The 21410-nt window shown below is 32.1% G+C and overlaps 1 protein-coding gene across 1 annotated transcript in view; it reads right to left on the bottom strand.

Moving 5' to 3' along the window:
• LOC106464372 (dynein heavy chain 10, axonemal-like) overlaps nt 1-21410 on the bottom strand; it is a 125092-nt gene that overhangs the window by 76904 nt on the left and 26778 nt on the right. The window contains 13 exon segments of the mRNA XM_013924509.2: nt 293-409; nt 1323-1481; nt 1913-2077; nt 3616-3937; nt 7212-7372; nt 9340-9528; nt 10978-11118; nt 13508-13621; nt 14728-14814; nt 15143-15270; nt 16558-16756; nt 17750-17926; nt 20730-20978. Of these exon segments, the coding sequence (XP_013779963.2) occupies nt 293-409; nt 1323-1481; nt 1913-2077; nt 3616-3937; nt 7212-7372; nt 9340-9528; nt 10978-11118; nt 13508-13621; nt 14728-14814; nt 15143-15270; nt 16558-16756; nt 17750-17926; nt 20730-20978 (2208 nt within the window).

Here is a 21410-nt window from a genome sequence, read left to right as displayed (position 1 = left end):
ATATATATAAAAGGAGACAACGTGACGCGGTAAGAGGTATAGATAGTGAGTAATTGAACTGCAGTCACACGGTATTGTTGAAGTTAACGTTCGTTCGTTACAGTGTTGTTTTAGCGCGAGCATTGAGATGAAGTGTATCGCAGAGTTATATTCGGAAAGAATAAACCAGTTTTATTAAGTAAAGACTTGTGTCGCTTAAGTTTCGTCGGAACGAAGTTACGGAAAATCAATTAACAAACGGAGACGTAACAATACTTACACACAATCGTATTTAATATTTGTCTTAACATACCTTTGTGAACTTTTTTTTTATTGGACCTAACTGGTAATCAAATTTCTTAGCTTTGAAGGAAAGATCTGCCCACATAGTTCTCATAATATTCAGCAATTCTGTTTCTTCATCAGATACCTAGAAGAAGTTCACCATAAAAATTATGACTGCAAAATAATTAAGTACAATATTAGATTATTAAGTGTAGAATGACTCACAACTATGTTCCTAAACTAAATTAACAAAGTTCTTGTCAAGGACAAAATTAAACTGAATAAAAAAAAAAAAAGATAAAATTTGGCAGTAATTGAGTGAGCTGAATCAGTTCATTATTTGAAAGATAAATGCATCTTGTCTCTTAAAATATTAATAGAATTTTGCAAAAATAAATTATTTTGTTACCAATCTAACAAACATAATAATCACACAATGACAATTCTATTAAAGCATTCGTATTCAGAGAAATAATTTCTTCCTCTTACATGAAGTTTTACGAAAAACATTGTGAAATCATCTAATGATAGATATGGTGAGTGACTTATAATTTTGTTTAGCAAATCAAGATAAATCACAAAACATCAGCTTTTATCTGTTACACATAAATATGTTATTTTGTTCAGAAAGAATTAGAAGAGGCTTCTCTCATTCAGCTGCTCATACTAATTACATTGGTTTTGAATTTCATAGTTCAACTTCTGTCAGCTTGCCACAATCATTAAAAAAGATAAGCCTGTTTTTATAAGCTTTGAATTTTTTTGTAATATTCTATAAAATAGTTGTTATATTGGGATTCATGAAATACCACTAGTTAAAACAAGATTAGCCAACATAAAAACAAAAAGAGGTAAATATAACCAATCTTAGTCATTCATATTATGACCTTTGGATAAAGTTCATAGGCAGATTAGAAAATACAATTTTGTTCTTATCCTATGGTAAGTAAAAGTTTTATTATGTTTTTATCTTATGATACGTAAATAGAGTAAGTAATACCCAATAACATTAATTCATGCTAAGTATCACTGTATCCCAGCACACAAATGCTACTTACTGGAACATGATACATATTCAGCATACGATATTTTTCTTCTATTTCATTCAAAGATGTATCAACATCAAGAGACATGTCATGAATTTCTGCTATAGTTGAAAGCACTAGTTTTAGTTCATCCAGGGTTTTAGGCTTTTTTTCCAGTTGGATATCCAAATTCTGATAATAAATACAAATCTTCTTTTACCTTTAGCTTATTCAGGGTTATTTGTTTTCTACAGATCTCAGAGCAAAGTAAAAAAAATTCTGACTATAATACATAACAGTGCTTTTGATCATACTCACCTTCAATATTTCACTTAAACACAAAACATTTTTGTCTACATAATTCTGAATGTAAATAAAATACAAGTTCAGTTAATTCAAGCCTTAAGTTTTGTAGCTTTGAATGTAAGGTCTAATGATTCGAGAAACATTTACTGAACAAGATATACTCTATGTAGATATAAGACTGTAATACAAATTACTTAATTTATACCAGGATAGATCATAACCATCTTCCAGATTGGTCATGTAAACCTTGAAATCTGAATTACTGCTGAAACATACCAGGCTGCATTAGAATATAAAATCAGAAAAAAAAATCTAACCTCAAACTGTGTTTTAAAAGATTGCATGCTGTTACTTGCGGAGTCGTTTAAATGCTGTCCAAGCAAGAGAATCCATTCTCTAGCATGGCTTTCCACTGCCTCACCAACAGGAAACATCTGTACTCTTATACAGCCTTCATTCCTTACTTTGGGAACCACTTCAACCTACATGATAAGAAGTACAGAGTATCACGTCATAAACCAGTACTCATAGCAACAAAGGGTGTAAAAGTTAGGAGTTAGGAATCAAATTAACAACTTTGTGAGGACCAAAAGAACTATATAAAAATCTTAAAAATAAAACCCACCCAATAACAGGAAAAGTCAAAACTGGATAATATTTTAGTTTAGTTTGTTTTGAATTTTGAGCAAAGCTACTCGAGGGATATCTGCACTAGCTATTCCTAACTTAACAGTGATAAACTAGAGGAAAGGCAGCTAGTTAACATCACCAACTGCCAACTGCTGGGCTACTAATTTACCAATGAATAGTGGAATTGACCATCACACTATAATACCCAAACAGCTGAAAGGATGAGCATATTCAGTGAAGGGGATCTGAACCTGTGACCGACAGATTGCGAATCAAACACCCTAACTGCCAGGCCTAAGATAATTTTTGTACATTACAATATTAACCAGGTGAGCTAAATACAAATGAAGGTATATTATACTTTATATCTCAAACTAAAAGTGATTTTCTGGAATTATTCTCCAGTTTTGACTCTGGATTGGGGTATGCTGACAGAAAATTTGCAGGAGACATCAATATTTAGAGTTAAACCTTAAAATAAATAAGAAGTGTAGGAACAATTTAAAACAAAAAAGAAAACTTTAGTAACCATTTTTAATAAGGGATTTTTATTAACCCTTTGTTTAATTAGTAACTTTAGGGTTCAACAATGAGCCCTGTATAAAGTTGATTTGCAGAATTATATATCACTTATACATATCTACAACCCACGTTCTATGTCCAACAGTAAAAATCTTCTATAGTAGTGCTTATTTTCAAATCTCTTTTCTTCCTAAATTACAAGTGCTAGAGACAAGTGTAAGGAATAAATGAAACTACTTGTGGTTAAGAAAGAGCCAAGTTACAGTTCACTGGCTAGATAATTCAAAACAGGCTTTTAATGATCATATTTCATTAAGAGTAATATTAAAACACACTTATACTAATAAATCACACAGGATAAAAAGTATTTAAGTTGCAATACAATAAACCCAACTGATTTCTGAAGATCTACTTTCTGAAGGTGAGAGAATACAGCTAGTGAACAGCATTCATCACCAACTCTTTGGCTACTTTTGTCTAACAAAATAGAGGGATTTGACTATCACTTTTATAAACACACCCATGGCTCCAAAGTATGGGGTACATTTTTGCAGTAACAAGAGATAAACCATGAAACCTTAGATTCACAGTCCATGTAAGCCAACTATTAGCCCAAACCATGTCCTCTAAACGATATCATAAGCACCTACTCAACCAAGAGTTCTTATAATGAACCAATGTTTAAACTACTTGGATTTATGTTATCTTTTATACCACTTTTAAAGACAATAAATTAACCTAAACAAATAACAAACGTGCATATAGGTATCAGCAATAAAAATTATTTATTCATCAATTACAAAAACTAACAAAGGGAAGTTTTCATTATGGATAAAATAATTGTTCTTATTTTTTTTGGATGTTTTACCTGTTTAATTCTCTTCAAATAATACTGGAATTTATCATCAAAAGCAACAATGCTGGGCATTTTTGAGGCAAACTTCTCACACAGTGCTTGCTTATCGTAGTTCCACAAATTGCGAAACTTTCGCCATATTTCTAGGCTACCCTGCACTAAAAGTAGCAGATTCTGGGCAGTTCGCTGAAGTGTCAGACATGACTCATTGATAGAAGGGTGAAGAGATATATCCAGGAAAAAATTAAAAATGTATGGTTCATCCTGTCCTTCTATTTTCTGAGGAGAAGTTTCAAGACAAGTGCCATCCATCCAACGTATGAACAACTTTGTTCTATAGAATATAAAAGAAATTGAAATAAATTATTAAAACAAACTGCTAACTGAAGACCTAAAATAATGTATCTTGAAATCTTTCCCACATGATAATTATCTCATAACATATGTAGATTTTTACATACAAAATTTTAACCATCATGTAAGTTGCAATCACAATCTGAAAGACTGGTTTTACAACCCAATGCAAAAAATAACTTTTATAAAGTAATCATGAATTCTCCAAACTGTCTGTAAGGACAACATGGTTAGTTTCAATCATACATATAGTATTAGATATGCTTGTTTGTTGTTAAGCTCAAATGCTACACAATGGGCAATTTATGTTTTTCCAACCATAGGTATTGAAACCCAATTTATAGCATTATAAGCCATGAGACTTATCGCTGAGCCATAAGAGGCTCAATTTAAACAACGAAAAGGAACTTTTTGTTAAGGAAATATGAGGATAGCTATCTAGATTCTTACAATGGTGACATTCTCATATATATCAACATTACTTAAAAAATAGCTAGTTACCAAAGTAAATAAGTAAACAGTCCTTCCAACTACTTTCAATAATACCGAGTAGGAATGTAAAAAGTAAGTTATTTGTGGATATTAATTATTACAAAATAAACAGTTTTAATAATAACGCATATGTACAATGATTTCTGCTTGTATCTGTCATTAAGAAAAGAAACATATGTACATGAATCAAACATTACCATCACATACACAGTCTCTCTGCTGCTGGTAATAATTGATGGATTACCCCACAATGTTTCTCCCTGAGAAGTGGGGTACTTTGTCCACAAGAATAAGCCCAAATTCAATGTAATTCCTTAATGCACCAAAAGATTATGAAAAGGAGGTATACTCCTACAACCCAAGTCTCCTGATGACCTAAGTTACATATATGTCTACTATGGAACTCTAACCCACCTGTGATAAGCAAACACCACAAAAGCAGCATCACCCTTCATATAGTTTTTCTGAGAAACATGGTTCAATCCTTTACAACTGAGGAAATACATCAAGCCTTAGAAAAAGACATGCACATCAAAATTCAAGCAGTCCATTGATTCACATCAAGTAAAACAGGAGACCCTTCACTTTTTATAAAAGTTATTATCACCTTTAAGCAAACAGCAGAATTCATTCTTTCTCACAGACGCTTCCTTGACTTCTTCCACTTTAGAGCAGAAAAACCATATTGTAAACCTCGACCAACTCCACCCCAAACCAGCATACCTCTCCCGTACTTTCAATGTCAGCACCACACCAAGATACCCAAACCCCCAGGAAGGAAAAAAACAACAGTAAAAGACCAACAAAACCCAGACAATTCCTAATAATAAGAATAAACCCCAAGACAGGTCAACCCAAATATTGATTGTACAAAGAGAAAAAGTCACCCAGACCCTGCTGCAATTGGAAGACCATATTCAACAAGTAACCAACAAAAACACTCAACAATCAAGCTCTCTTCAACAAGTCCATCCTTTCCTGTCCTTCCAGCCTGAACCACCCACCGAAAAATCATCATCCAACTCACCAAATGCTATACAGATTGACACTTCGAGCGAATCTTCTCCACCGCCAAACGAACAAACTGACGAACCACACACCCAGTTCTCTTTTTCCGTCATCCCTTACTTAGTGATGAAGAAGACCCACCCCAAGACATTTCATTCCCCAGCCGAAACTCCTTCATCAGAGCAATCCGCAGTAAGCTGAACTCTATTCCACATTAACATACCTTTATGCTTTTCACACATTCCTCCTCCTCCACCAACTTGTTTCAGCAACTTCAAGTTTAATTGGACACTGGTAAGGTAGACTATTCGGCACCTAACCAGTGAAAGTGGGTTTTCTCAGGGCACTCCTATTTCCCCCCACATCTATTCTTTTGGCATTGGATTTATAGATCCCTACCACTCCAAAGTACTATAAGTCTGATATTGGCAGTTTATTAGAGTAAGACAAAAAACCAGCCATCTAAAAGGAACTACATGAAGCCCTACAATCATAAATTCAAGGTCTGCTCCTACCAACTCAAGAAGGAGAATAGCAGGTTTTCCACAGAAGACTTCAAATTTAAATTCCTGCCAGTTGTTGTTGGTGAATCAAACATTATTGGTTTGGCATATTATTTACATGAATATAATCAACTTCAAAAGAAAACTGTATGTACTGTATCTATCATTTCATACCTTAGCTTAATCTCTTCAAAATTTTCACAATATCTCTTAAATATCCCTTTGTAGGACTATCCTTACAACAGTACTCATATTAACTCATTTTCAGGAGTTTGAATTATTTTATTTTCTTCTCATTTTAATTGCTAAACTTTTTCACTAAACTTTTACATTCTTTATCAACAATGCAAAGAACAAGAACCTTATATGATGGGAAATTTTGTCAACAAGTAACAGCCAAAAGGACTCTTGTAATGGATCTTCTATAAGGTATATTCGATGAAAATGACTTATCTATTGTCATATCCTTATTTCTTTTTTTTTGTATCTAATTCTATGTTAGCCTACTTGTATACTTTGTTCAGATTAAGGTAATTCACATTCATTTTGTAAGGCTAGTTCCATCTTTAAACATATTGGGTCTTCAGTATGTTGTTTATCATCATGATAAAAACTCTATAACCTGTGCACTTTTGCAAGGTTTTTCTGACATCATGAGTTTATCATTATGAGATACTGATACACATTAGAGATTATATTGTTTAAAAATGGTGCTAGGTGTTTTGCCATAAAAACTACTGTTTACATTGAAGTGTCAAGACCTGTCTTTTACCATATTTTTATGGATGAGTTATGGACAAGATTGAAAAGTAAATTAACAAACACCAATTTATAATAATTATGAAAATTATTTCAAGTAAAGAACATACTACATGTATCAACAGAACACTGGTCTGTCTTCTGGTTGTTGTATGGTTTCCAACACTTGTGGGATGAGAAGAACACAAGATATGTAAATAAAGGAACTCAAAGAATAAAACAAATTCCCATCTTATTGAACCCTGTCTTTTATGTTTAACTACTTTCCAGAATATTTTCTCTTCTGTTTTGATTTGGGTTCTTATAGAGAAGATATTTTGTAAGCTAAAAGGTTATTACGACTAATTATTACTGCTTCTAGCCTTTAGATATTTTTAAACTTTAAATTTAATTAATGAGTGCACTTGAAAAAATGCTTCTGCATATAAATGTTTTGTTTTTTATTGCAAAATCAAAGCATAATTTATTACAAGAAATTTGTTTCAAACTAACCCTTCCACGATGTCCAGACCATACTGCATTATCAGCTTGTAGACTTCTCCTGATGTTGGATGGAGTAAAATGTCAGGTGCTGCAAGGATGGTCTTCACCTGAAAGAGCTGTTTGTTTCCTTTTAGAGCCTTGTTAAACATCTCCAAATTCTTTGTACACATCTGGAAATATCAAATCATGAGACACACATTCTATGGAAATTCCACAAGTTTCATATTTTACATATAGATTTTATTAAGTACCTTTCACTTTAGGTTTGCATTCTCTTTCTTTAGAACACTTTTGTTTGGTTTTTATACATTTCATTAAGCTAAATTATTAAGAAGTGAAGTATAAGTAAACCAAGGTAAGTTAACTGTGGTTTATTGCATATTACAGAAATAAAAAAAAAAATTACTCAAGTCAAAATAGTCTTGCTGTATTCAATCCAATACTGAAAATATCATAATCAAAGCAATTTACAAGTAGTTACTACTGTAATTTCTTTTTACAGATCCACAGTATTATTTTATGCTAGTGAACATATGCAAGTAACATTTTACTCCTGACTTCTGTTCTCCACCTATCATCTGGATATACTCAAAGCAATGTTTTACTCTTGACTTCTGTTCTCCACCTATCATCTGAATAAACTCAAAGCAATGTTTTACTCTTGACTTCTGTTCTCCACCTTTTCTGGATATACTCAAAGCAATGTTTTACTCTTGACTTCTGTTCTCCACCTTTTCTGGATATACTCAAAGCAATGTTTTACTCTTGACTTCTGTTCTCCACCTTTTCTGGATATACTCAAAGCAATGTTTTACTCTTGACTTCTGTTCTCCACCTTTTCTGGATATACTCAAGTAACATTTTACTCTCAATTTCCTTTCCCCATATTTTCTGGATAAACTCAAGTAGCATTTTATTCTTGACTTCTGCTCTTTATCTTTTCTGGACAAACTCTAGAAGTATTTTATTCTTGACTTCTATTTCCCACTGTTTCTGGATAAATGCAGGTAACATTTTACTTTTAACTTCTGTTCTTCATCTTTTCTGGATATACTTAAGTGATGTTTTTGTCTTAATATCTCCTCTCCTTATTTTCTGTATGCAGTAAAGTAACATTTTACTCTAATTTTTCTGCTCTCCAACTTTTCTAAAAATAGTCCAATAAAATTTTACTTTTGATTTTTGCTCTCCACCTTTTCTAGAAATAGTCCAGTAAAATTTTATTTTTCATTTTTGCTCTCCACCTTTTCTAGAAATAGTCCAGTAAAATTTTATTTTTCATTTTTGCTCTCCACCTTTTCTAGAAATAGTCCAGTAAAATTTTATTTTTCATTTTTGCTCTCCACCTTTTCTAGAAATAGTCCAATAAAATTTTACTTTTGATTTCTGCTTTCTCTCTTTCTTTCCTGGATATACACAAGTAATGTGTTAGATAATTAACACTTAAAACAATTGGTACTTGGTGAAACTCTATAATTACAAAATTGAGGATAATAACTACCAAGGTAGTAATACATGAAATATTTGTCTATGTTTTCCTCAGTTCTGTAGTGTTTGAGCCTTTACTTTTGATCTCCATCGTTTCAGTTTCTATGACCAATACTCCTTCCTATCAATGAACTTCTTCTGTTAATTTAGAATTCTATTTGTAAAGAAACACTGTTTTAACACAGAGATTTATCTACATTTACAGACAATCTTTCTTTCAAAGAGTGACTTGTACATGAATAGCCTAGAGAAAAGCTTATCTTTATCTTACCATTTTCTTAGCACTATAGACTACCCTTCAGTATAAAAAATTGTCCCGAATAACTACATTCTTTGGAGATGTTCCCAGTATACTTAAAAATATGTTTTAAGTATATGTGGATATCTTCAAAGAAACTTTAAGATTATTCAGAACACATTTTTATACTGAAGAATAGCCTGTGAGATTACAAAACTGGTAACATAAAGAACAGTTTCGTAAAAAGAAATAATTTGAGTTTTCTTATATATATATATTGTTTACAAAATCTTCTATTATTGCTATCAGTCAATCAGTTGGTGCATGAAAAAATACAGGCTTTTTTAGGAAGTATATTAGAGTAAAGTAAATTTTATGAAACACACAGCATGCAAACTTGTGTTTTTTTACCTCTATCAGTGCATTAAAGATATTTCTCTCCACGAAAGCATAGTACTGTCTCAACTGGGGAGCCCTACCAGTGTTCGTCTGGCATACGAGGCTCTCCATCTTGATTAATAATGGTCCCAAAGCTTTATATCTTTGCTCTAGGTACTTCAGTATTTTAAATCTTTCAGCTTCAATCTTTTCAAAAAATTCCTATAATATTAAAAAAAAAATTACTTAGTGCATGTTATACACAGATGTTGCTTCTTAAATAATTTCTGACTAAACAAAAGTGCAGAATTTTATCACACAAGGTACAATTAACTTAACCTCATACTTGATTATACTTTAAGCAGCATTCACAAAATTAAGTAGACATAACAATAACAAACAAAGAACATAGTTAAGGCACACATACACGGATCAACTGTTTTGGTGCAAGTGCCTTTATGTTAGAAGATGCATGAAAATAGTCAATTATATTTGTCATAAAACAGTAGGATTAAATTTATTGTATTTTTAAACACTATGTTCTTTATTTGGTCTCTTAGGGTTTTTCCAAGAATAAGAATGTATAATAGTATTTCAACCACACCATTTCTGCAGTACCCATTGCCAGCAAGACATTTCACTCAATACCAGAGCTCATTAGACTAGCTGGGATCATTTATGGATTATTTACACTTTTGTGCTTTAAAGAGTAAAAAGAGAACAATAAACGAAGATAGCTTTGTCTTATGTGAGTTACATTAGCAAGTCAAATTTCTACAGTGAAGTTTCCATTTGATTTTTATTGTGTACTAGATAAAGATTCCATACTGTGCCATATTATGATGTCAACTTAACAGTAATGTTATTGCAAAACTTTTTGCTAGAATAATAATCTAAATATAAAAAATTTACTATATTCTGTTATTACTTCTATAAATTAACTATCTTTGCTTATTTCATACACAAATGTAAGAGTATCTGATAACACATAAACGTAAATATTCATGTTAATCACTAGTTTCTAGACATCCTTTCTACAGTACAGATAATAGAAAAGATTAGGAAAATTATGAGTCATTATTTTTTTTTTGCTGTGAACATCCATAATAAAGATTTTTTTTGTTGAAAACATTTAAAAATAAATCAAACACTTAAAACAGGTAACTGTTTTCAATAAGCTTGGTATAATAACATGAATATTACTGAGAGAATTTGTAGCCCAAATAAGACCATATATGATTTTTTACAGCTGTATGCTTGTTTGTTTGAAGTTAAGCACAAAGCTACAACAATGGGCTATCTGTGCTCTGCCCACCACTTGTATCGAAACCAGGTCTCTAGCATTGTAAGTCCGCAGACATACCACTGTGCCAGTGGGAGGCCAGTTATATGCAATTTCTTAACATGCACTCTTAATTAAGAATTCAACTTACCTGTCGATATTAAGTGGTTGAAGAAAAACAGCTTACAGTTTTATTTTTGTTTTAAAAGTTATTAATATTAAGAAAGACCTAAGAAAAGAGTTTATATGATAACATCATATATATTGTTTAGTTGATTTTTTTTTGCTTAACATATCAATACAGTCTATTTTGCTTCTACAGTTTAGATCTTACTACAAGCAAGAATAATAACAATGACTGAAATGAATGTTAAGAAAGTTTAACTTACCTTACAATCAGGTAGGTCAGTTTCTTCATCCTTGTCTTCAAACAACAGCATATTAGCAGAAGATATCATGTGGATTCGTTGCTTTATCTCTTTCGAATTTTTCTTTATCTGGCTGACCAAGGACTCAAATTTCAAGAGAGCCTAATCAGATATCAGAAGATGCTTTTCATTTAAAAAAACCTTAAGGCCATTTTATTAGGAAAATAAATAGATCTTGATTAAAATATTCAAAAATTCATTAAACCCGATAATTTTTAAGACTGTGATTTTTCCAGTTGATTTTTAACTGCATAATTAAACATGGTTAATATTATATTACTGATAAAATACATAAATTTATATTTGAAGTGATAAACTTTAGATGCATACTGAGTTAAACCAAATAAAAGTATGATGATGGCTTGAACGGGTAATGAAGAAAACTTTATCATAAATGTACAACATTTCGACAAAATTATGTCATTATCAGGTACCAGTAGCTTACATAGACACAGGAATATATATACATTATGGAGGAACAGAGAGGTCACAAGACTGGAGATTACTTAACAGCTTAGTAAAAGCATCTTGGTACATTGGGGTGCTGGTTTAGAGTACAGCTGCTTTGTTCAATTAAGATAGCTTCCTTTAGTTTGTGTTTGTTGATGTCTGGTTCTCTTTTTAAAATTACAGTGTTTTGTATAGATATACTGTGGTTTTTTTTAGTTGCAATGGTGGTAAACATGGGAGGGATTTTTATTACGTTCGGTGAATCTGGTTTCCACTTTTCTTCCAGAAATATTGAATCTATACTCTATTCAAATCATATTTGATCTAATTAAAGATAAACTTCATTGATATATCATTTCTTTTTTTAGCAGCAGCACAGTGGCTCCTAAAATAGCTCTGAGTTATTTGTTTTGTTTTTTCAAGTACAAACTTTTAGCTCATAGTTCCATCATCTCTTGACCGACTGGAGATCTAATTACAGTTTTGGACTCAGGAGGTCAAACCCTTCTGATTGATGTATTTGACCATGTCCAAGGGCCCATAGATTAATTTACTTTAATCCCGCCTAAATGAATTTCAATTTGAAGATAGGTTGGTAGAGATCCTGATGAGTAAAAAAATTTAATTAGGTATACTCGTGCCCCACATTTGGTATTGCTGGCACACAAAAATATAGCTAATAAAAAGGATAAAGGCCCAATAGATTAATTTACTCTAATCCTGCCTAAAATAATTTCAATTGTTGTGGCTAATGAGGATTCCTTCTTGTTTACGGTTAAAACATAGTAAAACACAGCTCTGTAGACAAAACATTCATTTCCATCAACTTCAGTACTCCACCACAGCATTATAAGTGAAAAAAAAAAAAAAAAGTAAGAAAAGAGGTGATTATATTGCTAAAAAATATACTTATTTCATTGTATATAATCAGTCTATAATGATATAAAGAATTTACTACTAAACAGTAGAAAGTGTACTTTTATTCAAAAATTATTATAATACTTACATGGTGAGGTTTTATGTTGGAACGTAAAATTTGAATCATATTGTTAAAACATCAAGTTTGTGAGTCAATGAGACCAAATTCAGGTTATTTGGTGAGCTATAGAAGGGTGACATGGTTTACAATATTCATATTAGAACCCCCAAAAATGTACTTTAATAACAAGCTCAATCTGTTAACATAAAAAATCACACTTAACTGCCAAAAGAACTCACCTCTCAACCATGTAGAATGTGTTCATTTTGCAAAAAGTATAAATGCTCAATTCATGTGAAGTGCTGGTGATGCTAGCCTTATGTTACTGCTACTACTGTTGCTGTTATTAATGCCACTGCCACTGATGTTACTCTTTCTGCTCTGCTACAAGTACTATTACAACCACAACTGCTATCTCATCCTTCACACACTAGACTAACTCCTGCATCCATGTTGATGAGTATTTGTCAGTAATTTTGAGAAGACACCATCATAACAAGGACAATGATAACTGGACATGCCACAGTACAGCTTTTGAACAGACTCATGTAGTTATGCATCGTTGTGAAAGGGAACTATGAAACTCAGTAATATCATAACATTTGATACATCGCTCTAAGAAATTTTCATCAGATAATGATCTCTATTGATTCAACTCATGAAAACCACATATAAAATGGCTTTACAAAACTGAGGATCTTATTTTGCACAACATGTGGACAACTCAGATTCCAAATATCACAAGGAATTCAAATCTCAATTCTGAATTAAAAAAAAGAGAGTAGCAGAAAGCTTTGTCTCGGAATCAACCCACTAAAAAAAGTGTACCTGATTCACAGACTGGGTATTAATAAAAGTCCTTCCTTGTGTTATCATTTCAGAAAGGATTAAATAGTTTTATAAAATTGTCCATTTTCACAGGCTGTCCATGTTTCAACCTGACAATTTCAAATGTACTGAGTAATGGAAGTCATTTAACTGAGAATTACAGGAATAGACGTGTAATTATAGTTTTTAATAAGGGATCTGATCCTGACCAAGGTTATGCTGAATGTCACTAACCTGCGTACATCTGTCTATATAATCTTGAATCCCTAATGAGGTCCAGTTTAAGCGCTTATAACCAGGCTGCAGAGTAGTATTTAGTTTAGAAATCTGTTCTTCTAATAAGGTCACCTGTCAGAGAGAGAAAACTTATTCCATTCAATTTATTAAGATAAAAATGTATAATATATACTTGATGTTCTTTATCTGTCTTAGTAGTTTTCTGCTTACTTTTTAAACACCTTTAATAATGTAGAAAATGTTTTTGAAACTACTGAAAAAAAAAATTAACAGAGTAACATGCAGAAAAATGACAACATCCCCAAATTAGAGCTAAACTGTGTTATAAAATATGTCAGTTGGCAACGACAAGAAAACACCTAATTTAATCACAACAGTACAAGAAAGAATCAAACTGTTAAAACATCTTTAAGAGCAAGAGTACACAACTGATAATTCAATGGACTTTAATCATGATAGGTTCTGTTTTGTTTTTGTAAAATTATTTTTGATATTAAGTAGGTCTGATGAGACCTTCAGGTCACCTATTGAAGAAGACTGGTATACATGATTAACTTCAGCAATGTATAGTTATTCTTATGTTCTGACCTAGTTAACTTGTTTTGTATCAGAAGTTCTTCGTAAGAACTAATTAAAAGATCACTGTAAAATGAGTTCAAAACGAACACACATAACCTAAAAAGACTATCAACTTTACATTCTATGATATTAATAATAATACCGATGAAACAATACTTCATCCTTATAAAAATTACATAACATTCATCATGTATTTCATTCTGAAAAATAATTGTAAAATAAAAAATAATTGTAAGTAACAGTTATTTTTGTTATAGAAATTACCATTCATATCATGAAACTTAAAACCCAACAGTTTAGTTATACAAATAAGATTTATGGGAAATTCTTGAAAAACATTTCTTAAAATTGTGCAACAGTATCACTGAAGAATTGTATTAACATCCTATACCTCTACCTTAATAACATCATAGCCAAATTACTCATATTAAAATCATATAACAACGAAATAAAAAATTTAATGAGAAAAACAGCTTCCTTCCTCTCAATTAATTCCCCAGCTCTTCTGACCTGACTCTAAGTGTCTTCTAAAATAATATATTAATTTATAGTTACTTAAAAGCATTTACTATGACTTACAACATCTTTGAAAAGAAATAAAAGTTTCAAAGCTCTTTCTTTCTGCTAACTACACTCACCTCAGCATCTTCTAACATTGTCAAAACATTTCTGTACTTTTTCAACATAATTTCCAGGCTATTGACGCACTTGCAGTATTTTTCTTCCTGTAATGCATAATGACTACGTGCACTTGAGTTACGAAACCCAAAACAAAACAATAATGATGAAGTATGATTTATTGACGATATTTTCAAGCACTACATATCTATGTTTCACTAAGTTTTCAAATATGTAATGACAGACAATTGTTACTTTGATTAAGCCTAAGTCCTAAAGTTCTTAACTTATTAGTTTTCACTATTATTAAATAACCCATAACACTTTTTTTATGTTATCTAGAAATAACAATTCAATAATGGAATCTCAAATCTTACCAAGTTTTTTCTTATATCATGAAAATATTGTAAAATGTCATTAGTTAATTTTTTTTACCTGTAAAGCTACATTTCTGGTTAATTCAGGTATAGAAAAACCAAGTAGCTCTAGATGCTTGGCTTCATTGATGATCTCTTTCATATCTTGAGGGAAGCACACTTGATAGCTCAAAATCTTCTTCAAATCTTTGAAATAATGTAGCTGAATTCATTATACAAGTAATTTTTTCTCCAAGTATATACACAACAACTTCACTCACATGGGCTTGTGACAACACCAGTAATGACCACGTTCTTTGTCTTAAGGCAATGGTAATAAGATGAATATATATGCAATCAAAGCAAGCGTGTTTTACATAAAAATCATTTTTTTTGATGGACTACAGTTTAAGCACCTATACATTACGAACTAGTCCTAGTTGGTTTATGTAGAAGTGAAAACAGTTTAGTTCACAAATAAAGGGCACTCAAGCACTAGATTCAAGCTTTGACAAAACAAGCAAGAGGATTCTAGCATCTTCTATAACATTCTATGTTAATGAGGCTACAAGTCACATTCAAAAATGACATGATACCTTGCATGTTAGTACCACGAATATCAAGAAAAGTCTTGCAAAGGAGTAATAGGTCTATTTTTCAAGGCATATAGCTATCATAACAATGTATGTACAGAAAGGAATTGTACCTATTCACAGTGCTCATAGAGAACCTCATCTGTAAGCTGTTTTTCGAAGTTGGTCAAACAACCGAGGATCATGTCAAGCATAGTGTAAATGGTGTAACTTGTGCTGATAAAAACAGCAGATGTTAGAATGTCTGCCAAAAAATGTTACTGAACCGAGCAGCACATTAAAAATGCCTCAAATTATCATTGTTGATTGGAAGATATCCAGAATTTCTGAAACAAGTATGTGAGAAACCAAACATAGCTGGCTTTAGAATGATCTCTATATATAACTCATATGGGGCAGTCTTTCCATTTTAAACCTAAAAATGTTTTTTAGCATCATATACTAGAGGGTGCATGTTTCGTGTACAATTTACTCATCCACCTAGTTCACTGAGGAACTTAAGCTGGTTCCTAAAAGCATGTAATATTTAACCATGATTATTGGATATCATGGAAATCAAGAAAAATATCAAAAACTCTGAAATTTTATTATTTCACATAGAAGCTTTTAAACACAACCGTGTACAATAAGCTGTTTAATTGTGAAATAACAATGTAAAATCTTAATATCATAGTATAAAAAAATATGTAACCATCATGGCATGCATTTTTATGATTATTTATCTTTTCACGTGTAATAGCATATTTTAAGGTTTCCAATGTAAAATATTATATTTTGAAAGACTTTTGAAATGATTAATGCCTTAGATCTTGGTGGTTACATTAAAAGCCAAGTAAGCATTGTAGTGTAAATACATGTGACACACAATAAAAACATCATTCTTAAATTAAAGTAATATCACCTTGGTCATGAGTTCTTTGTCCTACACTTGGCTTAATGGCATCACCAGACTGCTGATGGTCAAATATGCTATCTTCCATAAATAGGTTTCTTCGCAAAAGTATCCGAAGAACAGATTCAGTATGAAGTTTCCACCTCTCAAACTTCTGCTCCTCATACTGTCTCATGCACTTGCCTAAACTCAAATATTTTGACTTTGCCTGTTCCAACAAATACAAAAACAAAACAAAAAACTGTACATTCGTTTTGATGAATTTTTGAAGTTGCTCAACATGATGAAGAAATTTCCTGGTACGTTACAAAGTAATGTATTTCTTTAACTTCATCACTTTAAGCTAAAGCAAGCCTAGGAGTGGTTTGTTTGTTTGTTTATTTTTTAATTTCGTGCAAAGTTACACGAGGGCTATCTGCGCTAGCCATCCCTAATTTAGCAGTATAAGACTAGAGGGAAGGCAGCTAGTCATCACCACCCACCGCCAACTCTTGGGCTACTCTTTTACCAATAAATAGTGGGATTAACCATCAACTTATATCACCCCCATGGCTGAAAGGGCGAGCATGTTTGGTGGGATGGGGAATCAAACCCGCAACCCTCAGATTGTGAGTCGAGCTCCCTAACTACCTGGCCATGCTGGGCTGCACCTAGGAGTGGGACATGGTGTATCAGATCTTTTAAAAATCCTTACTCCAGTACTATGTATTCACCATAACTTGTTTTTCTTTTCTACACCATAATATTTTAGTATACGATAAATAAACATTACGTATCCTATAGCTGTACAACCTTACACTGACTCAAAACACAAAATGAAGATGCACTCCAACCATAACATTTTTTGGATATATAATTATCCTCTATGTTAGAGATATTTCAACAATCCCATCAATGAGGATGATTACCATTTAAAATTTTCAAAATTATGAAGAATGTTAGTTCATAAAATGAAAGAAAATGTTTCATCTATTTTTTAAAATATTCATAGTTTGTATGCTAATCCATACAAAGATATAAGCCTCTATATCCACAAGATATTCTTTCAGGGACCCCAATTTGTTTATATGGGTTTTTTTGTCACTATAACAGAACATTCCATGTTACTTTGCACTTGCTACACTTTGGTCTGGAGTTAGAATAATTCTACTTATGATATTCCTCCTTAATCAAATCCTACTGATACTTCCAGCTGACTCACCTCTCTGCCAAGTTCTGTGTTCATCATGATTTCCTCTTTGTAAAACTTCACCATGGGCTGTTTGATAGTCTGGAATAAAGTGCGCTCCCACAGGATAGCAGCCGATACAGGAGGAGTGTTTTTATATGAAGGTGGATTACCTTTGTCCGACTCAAACACTGCTTCTACATTTAATAGCTGAAACACAGACGTATTTTTTTATGATGAGGCAGATGACAAAGTGCAAATAATTATCATGGTATTTTTTCATAAGATCAGTAATGAAATAAACATTTGGTATATACATTAGTATCTTGGCACAACTTGATAAGCATAAAAATTAAAAACAAATATACTGAGAATTAAAATAAGATCCACAAACTCTCAATTTTAGATATCCAGACTATATTTTTCAGAAGCCCGGGGAGTATAAACTTATGAGGTTATATCAAATGAGGAAAGCATAGTTGCTCCTCAATTTAAATGTTAATTTCTTAGAAAATACAATAGAAAAATGTATTTTATGTTGTGATACCTTTATTTTAAGATACACAAGAATTACACAAATAATATTTCATTTAACTTTTGGCAATTATTTTCTCATCTAATTAAAATTAAAAAGGCCTAGCTAAGTTTTCGAACCATGCCTCCTGAAGCCCACATTTGAACCAAGAGTGCCTGTTGTTCCCTGACCCCATTTCAGGCAGGAATAAAAAAACAAACAAACTTATTTGCATCTCATTATAAAATCCTGCCAAGTTAATTTAAATAAAAGCCTAACATTTTTACAAAAATGAAAAAAAGAACAACACTCTTGAGATGTTCTGTACATCTTGTTACAGGTTAGTTGAGTACAGAATATGTTGTTTTAAGTATATTGTGTGTGTGTTTATGCACATACACTGATGTTTAAGAGTTAAGAAGAAAACTGTTGTTTGATCACTAATTACTGAAAAGACAATAGAGATGAATAATAACTGTGTTACTAATTGACTGTAATTAACAAAAGTTAAATATTGTGAAAATTTACAAATAACTTTTGTGGAACTTGCAAACATCTTAATTACAAACCCTACAAAAAAAAGGCCCAGCTTTACTCTCCTTACTTCATTGTTTGTTTGCTGTCAGATTATCCAGTGGAGATTCATTTTCAGAAATGTCAAGAAAGCATCATTTGGATGACAGTCTGAGATGGAAATCAATAGGATAGATGGGTAGGTTAGGCAGAGATGACAAGAAGCCTACATGCTTTCCAGAAGCATGGTATCCAGGCTCTTCAAATAATATGAGGGGACAAGAGATATCGCCCGGAGATGTGTCCAAGTCCATCCTAGAGACACAGCACATCAAAATGGCTGTTATCTGGCTCTAACAGAGTTCCTACCAATGGCTAATTCGCACAAGAGCTATTTGCAGCTACAGGAATATCTGTATTGAGACAGACTATAGCCAAAAGACTTCATAAGAACAGTCTGTCTACCAGAATTCTAGTGATTTATGTCCTGCTAACATCCTTCCAGAGATAGACCTGTTTATCCTGATGTCACCAACACTTGCAATGGGGTGAAGAAAACTGGTGCATATTTATTTTCATGAATGAGTCAAGATCCTGGCAGGAGACTGAATCTGGACTAAAATGATCTGGAGGGAGTAGGGAATTCAATATCATCCCTCAAACACCATGGAATGGGACCATTACAGAGGTGTTGTTGTCCTGGTCTGGGCAGGCATCATGATAAGTGGCTTCACAGATCTCCATATCTTTGAAGGAAAGTCCTTTACTGGTCTGGGATACAGAGATGTGATACACCAACAGTAATTTTGTCTTTTCAGAGCTGTCGCTGTCCATAATTTTATTTTGATAGGGCTCAGCTGTTGAATAAATACCTTGAAAGTGAAGTATGGGCTTATCAACAAGATCACTGGACCTGAGTGCAAGCAAGGGGTGCTCTACAGAAATGGGTTTCCAGTCAGGAACAACTTCTAAGAACCCTCCAATAGCTTAGATGTGCCCTTGTACAAGAATGAAACTTGTATTATTCCAGATTGTTGGATAACCTCATGAGAAAACACCGTGAAGTGTGTTTTGTTGCAAGAGGTTATCACATCCCTTACTAGGTGCATTTTGCTAAATTACTTCACTGCTCATTTTATGGGATTCCTTATTTAATGGTCAAATCTAACTGCAAAGAAACCCAGTAATGTTCCTTTCTATGTGTATTCATACATTGTATAAATGCTTACCTCCACCTTGAATTTTATGACATTCCTTTATGGGATTTTCAAGAAATCTGTTCTTTTGTGTTTGTTCCTTTACTTTTGAACAGCAGTGTATATATAAATATATCGGTAAAGCCCAAAGTTAACAGGGCATTAAGTTTTAACTATGATTTATTATCAACAATTTGAAAAAATTACATCCTTACCAAAGAATGATTTCTAATACAGTAAAACTAAAATTTTTTTTATTCTATTTCATTTGTAAAGGAGTGTAATCACACACAGTGAAACTAATTATTATTTTGGGAGCAGCAAATAAAACACAAATATTGCACTTCTTATAAAACTATTATTTAAATTTCATTATAAACTGATATAAAGCATAAGTAATAATTTGCATAATTAATGTTAGTTTTCATGTAAGTCTGTTACACTTCTACAAGTTTGGTGATTTAAATTTGTATTTTTATTTAATAATGATATCTTCAGAAAATGTCTGGTACGGTACTATTTTTAACCTTAATGGTACCTTATGCAACAAATTAGCTAAACAGTCAGGTCAGAGACCTCTTAAAGTTTAAACAGAGTTACTCTTAATTTAGAAATGCTGACTCTAGGAAAAGCAGCCAGTCAACACCACTTACTACCTATGTGGGTACTCTTAACCCAATAGCACACTAAGCACTAGGCCATGCCTGACCCCAGAAAATGTCAGTGAACTCATTTCAATAACATCAAGTTTTAGAACAAACGAAAAAAAATACTAATCTAATATACATACCTCCTTAATGTACTGATTTAAAATGTCACTGAACTTATTCATCATCAGTTCATTAATAGCAGTCCGAGAATGAATATGTTTAAAGTTCTGCAACATTGAAAATGCACTCTCTGCTGATCGAAGTGAACGGAAAGATTCATTAATAAACCTAATGGCTTCTTCCTCTATTAACTGAACCTCCTTATTAAACCAATCTTTGAAAGTGTTCCAGGAAGATGTATGGCGAATCAAGAAGATATCAAAATCCACCTTATAATAAGAAATAATAATAATAATTTCAATTTTTAGTCACTTCTAGTGTACCAATAGTTAATTTAAATTTTAGGCAGCTTTGTTAACAGCTGACCTACATCTTAGTTAGCTCTATTAATGGAAGACCTTCATCTTAATTAGCTTTATTAACAGAAGACCTACATCTCAGTTAGGTTTATTAACAGAAGGCTTACATCCTTGTTAGGGTTAATATAAAATAATAAGGTAGGTAATACAATTTTCAGTTTTCCTCTGAAATTATGAAAGTTTGCTTATAATCATTACAAAAAAAAACAGATAAACGTTCAAACTTAACTAAAGTATCAGCATAAGAAAGATACAAATAATTTGTGCATAAAGTAAGTAATTACAAGGTAAAATAACATTACAATTTACACCCATGTGAAATATGTAAAGTTACACTGTCTA

Source organism: Limulus polyphemus, unplaced genomic scaffold (assembly GCF_000517525.1).
Source record: "Limulus polyphemus unplaced genomic scaffold, Limulus_polyphemus-2.1.2 Scaffold1632, whole genome shotgun sequence".
NCBI lineage: Eukaryota > Metazoa > Arthropoda > Merostomata > Xiphosura > Limulidae > Limulus > Limulus polyphemus.
The sequence above is the reverse complement of the archived record's forward strand: the minus strand, read 5'-3'. Positions and strand labels throughout refer to the sequence as shown.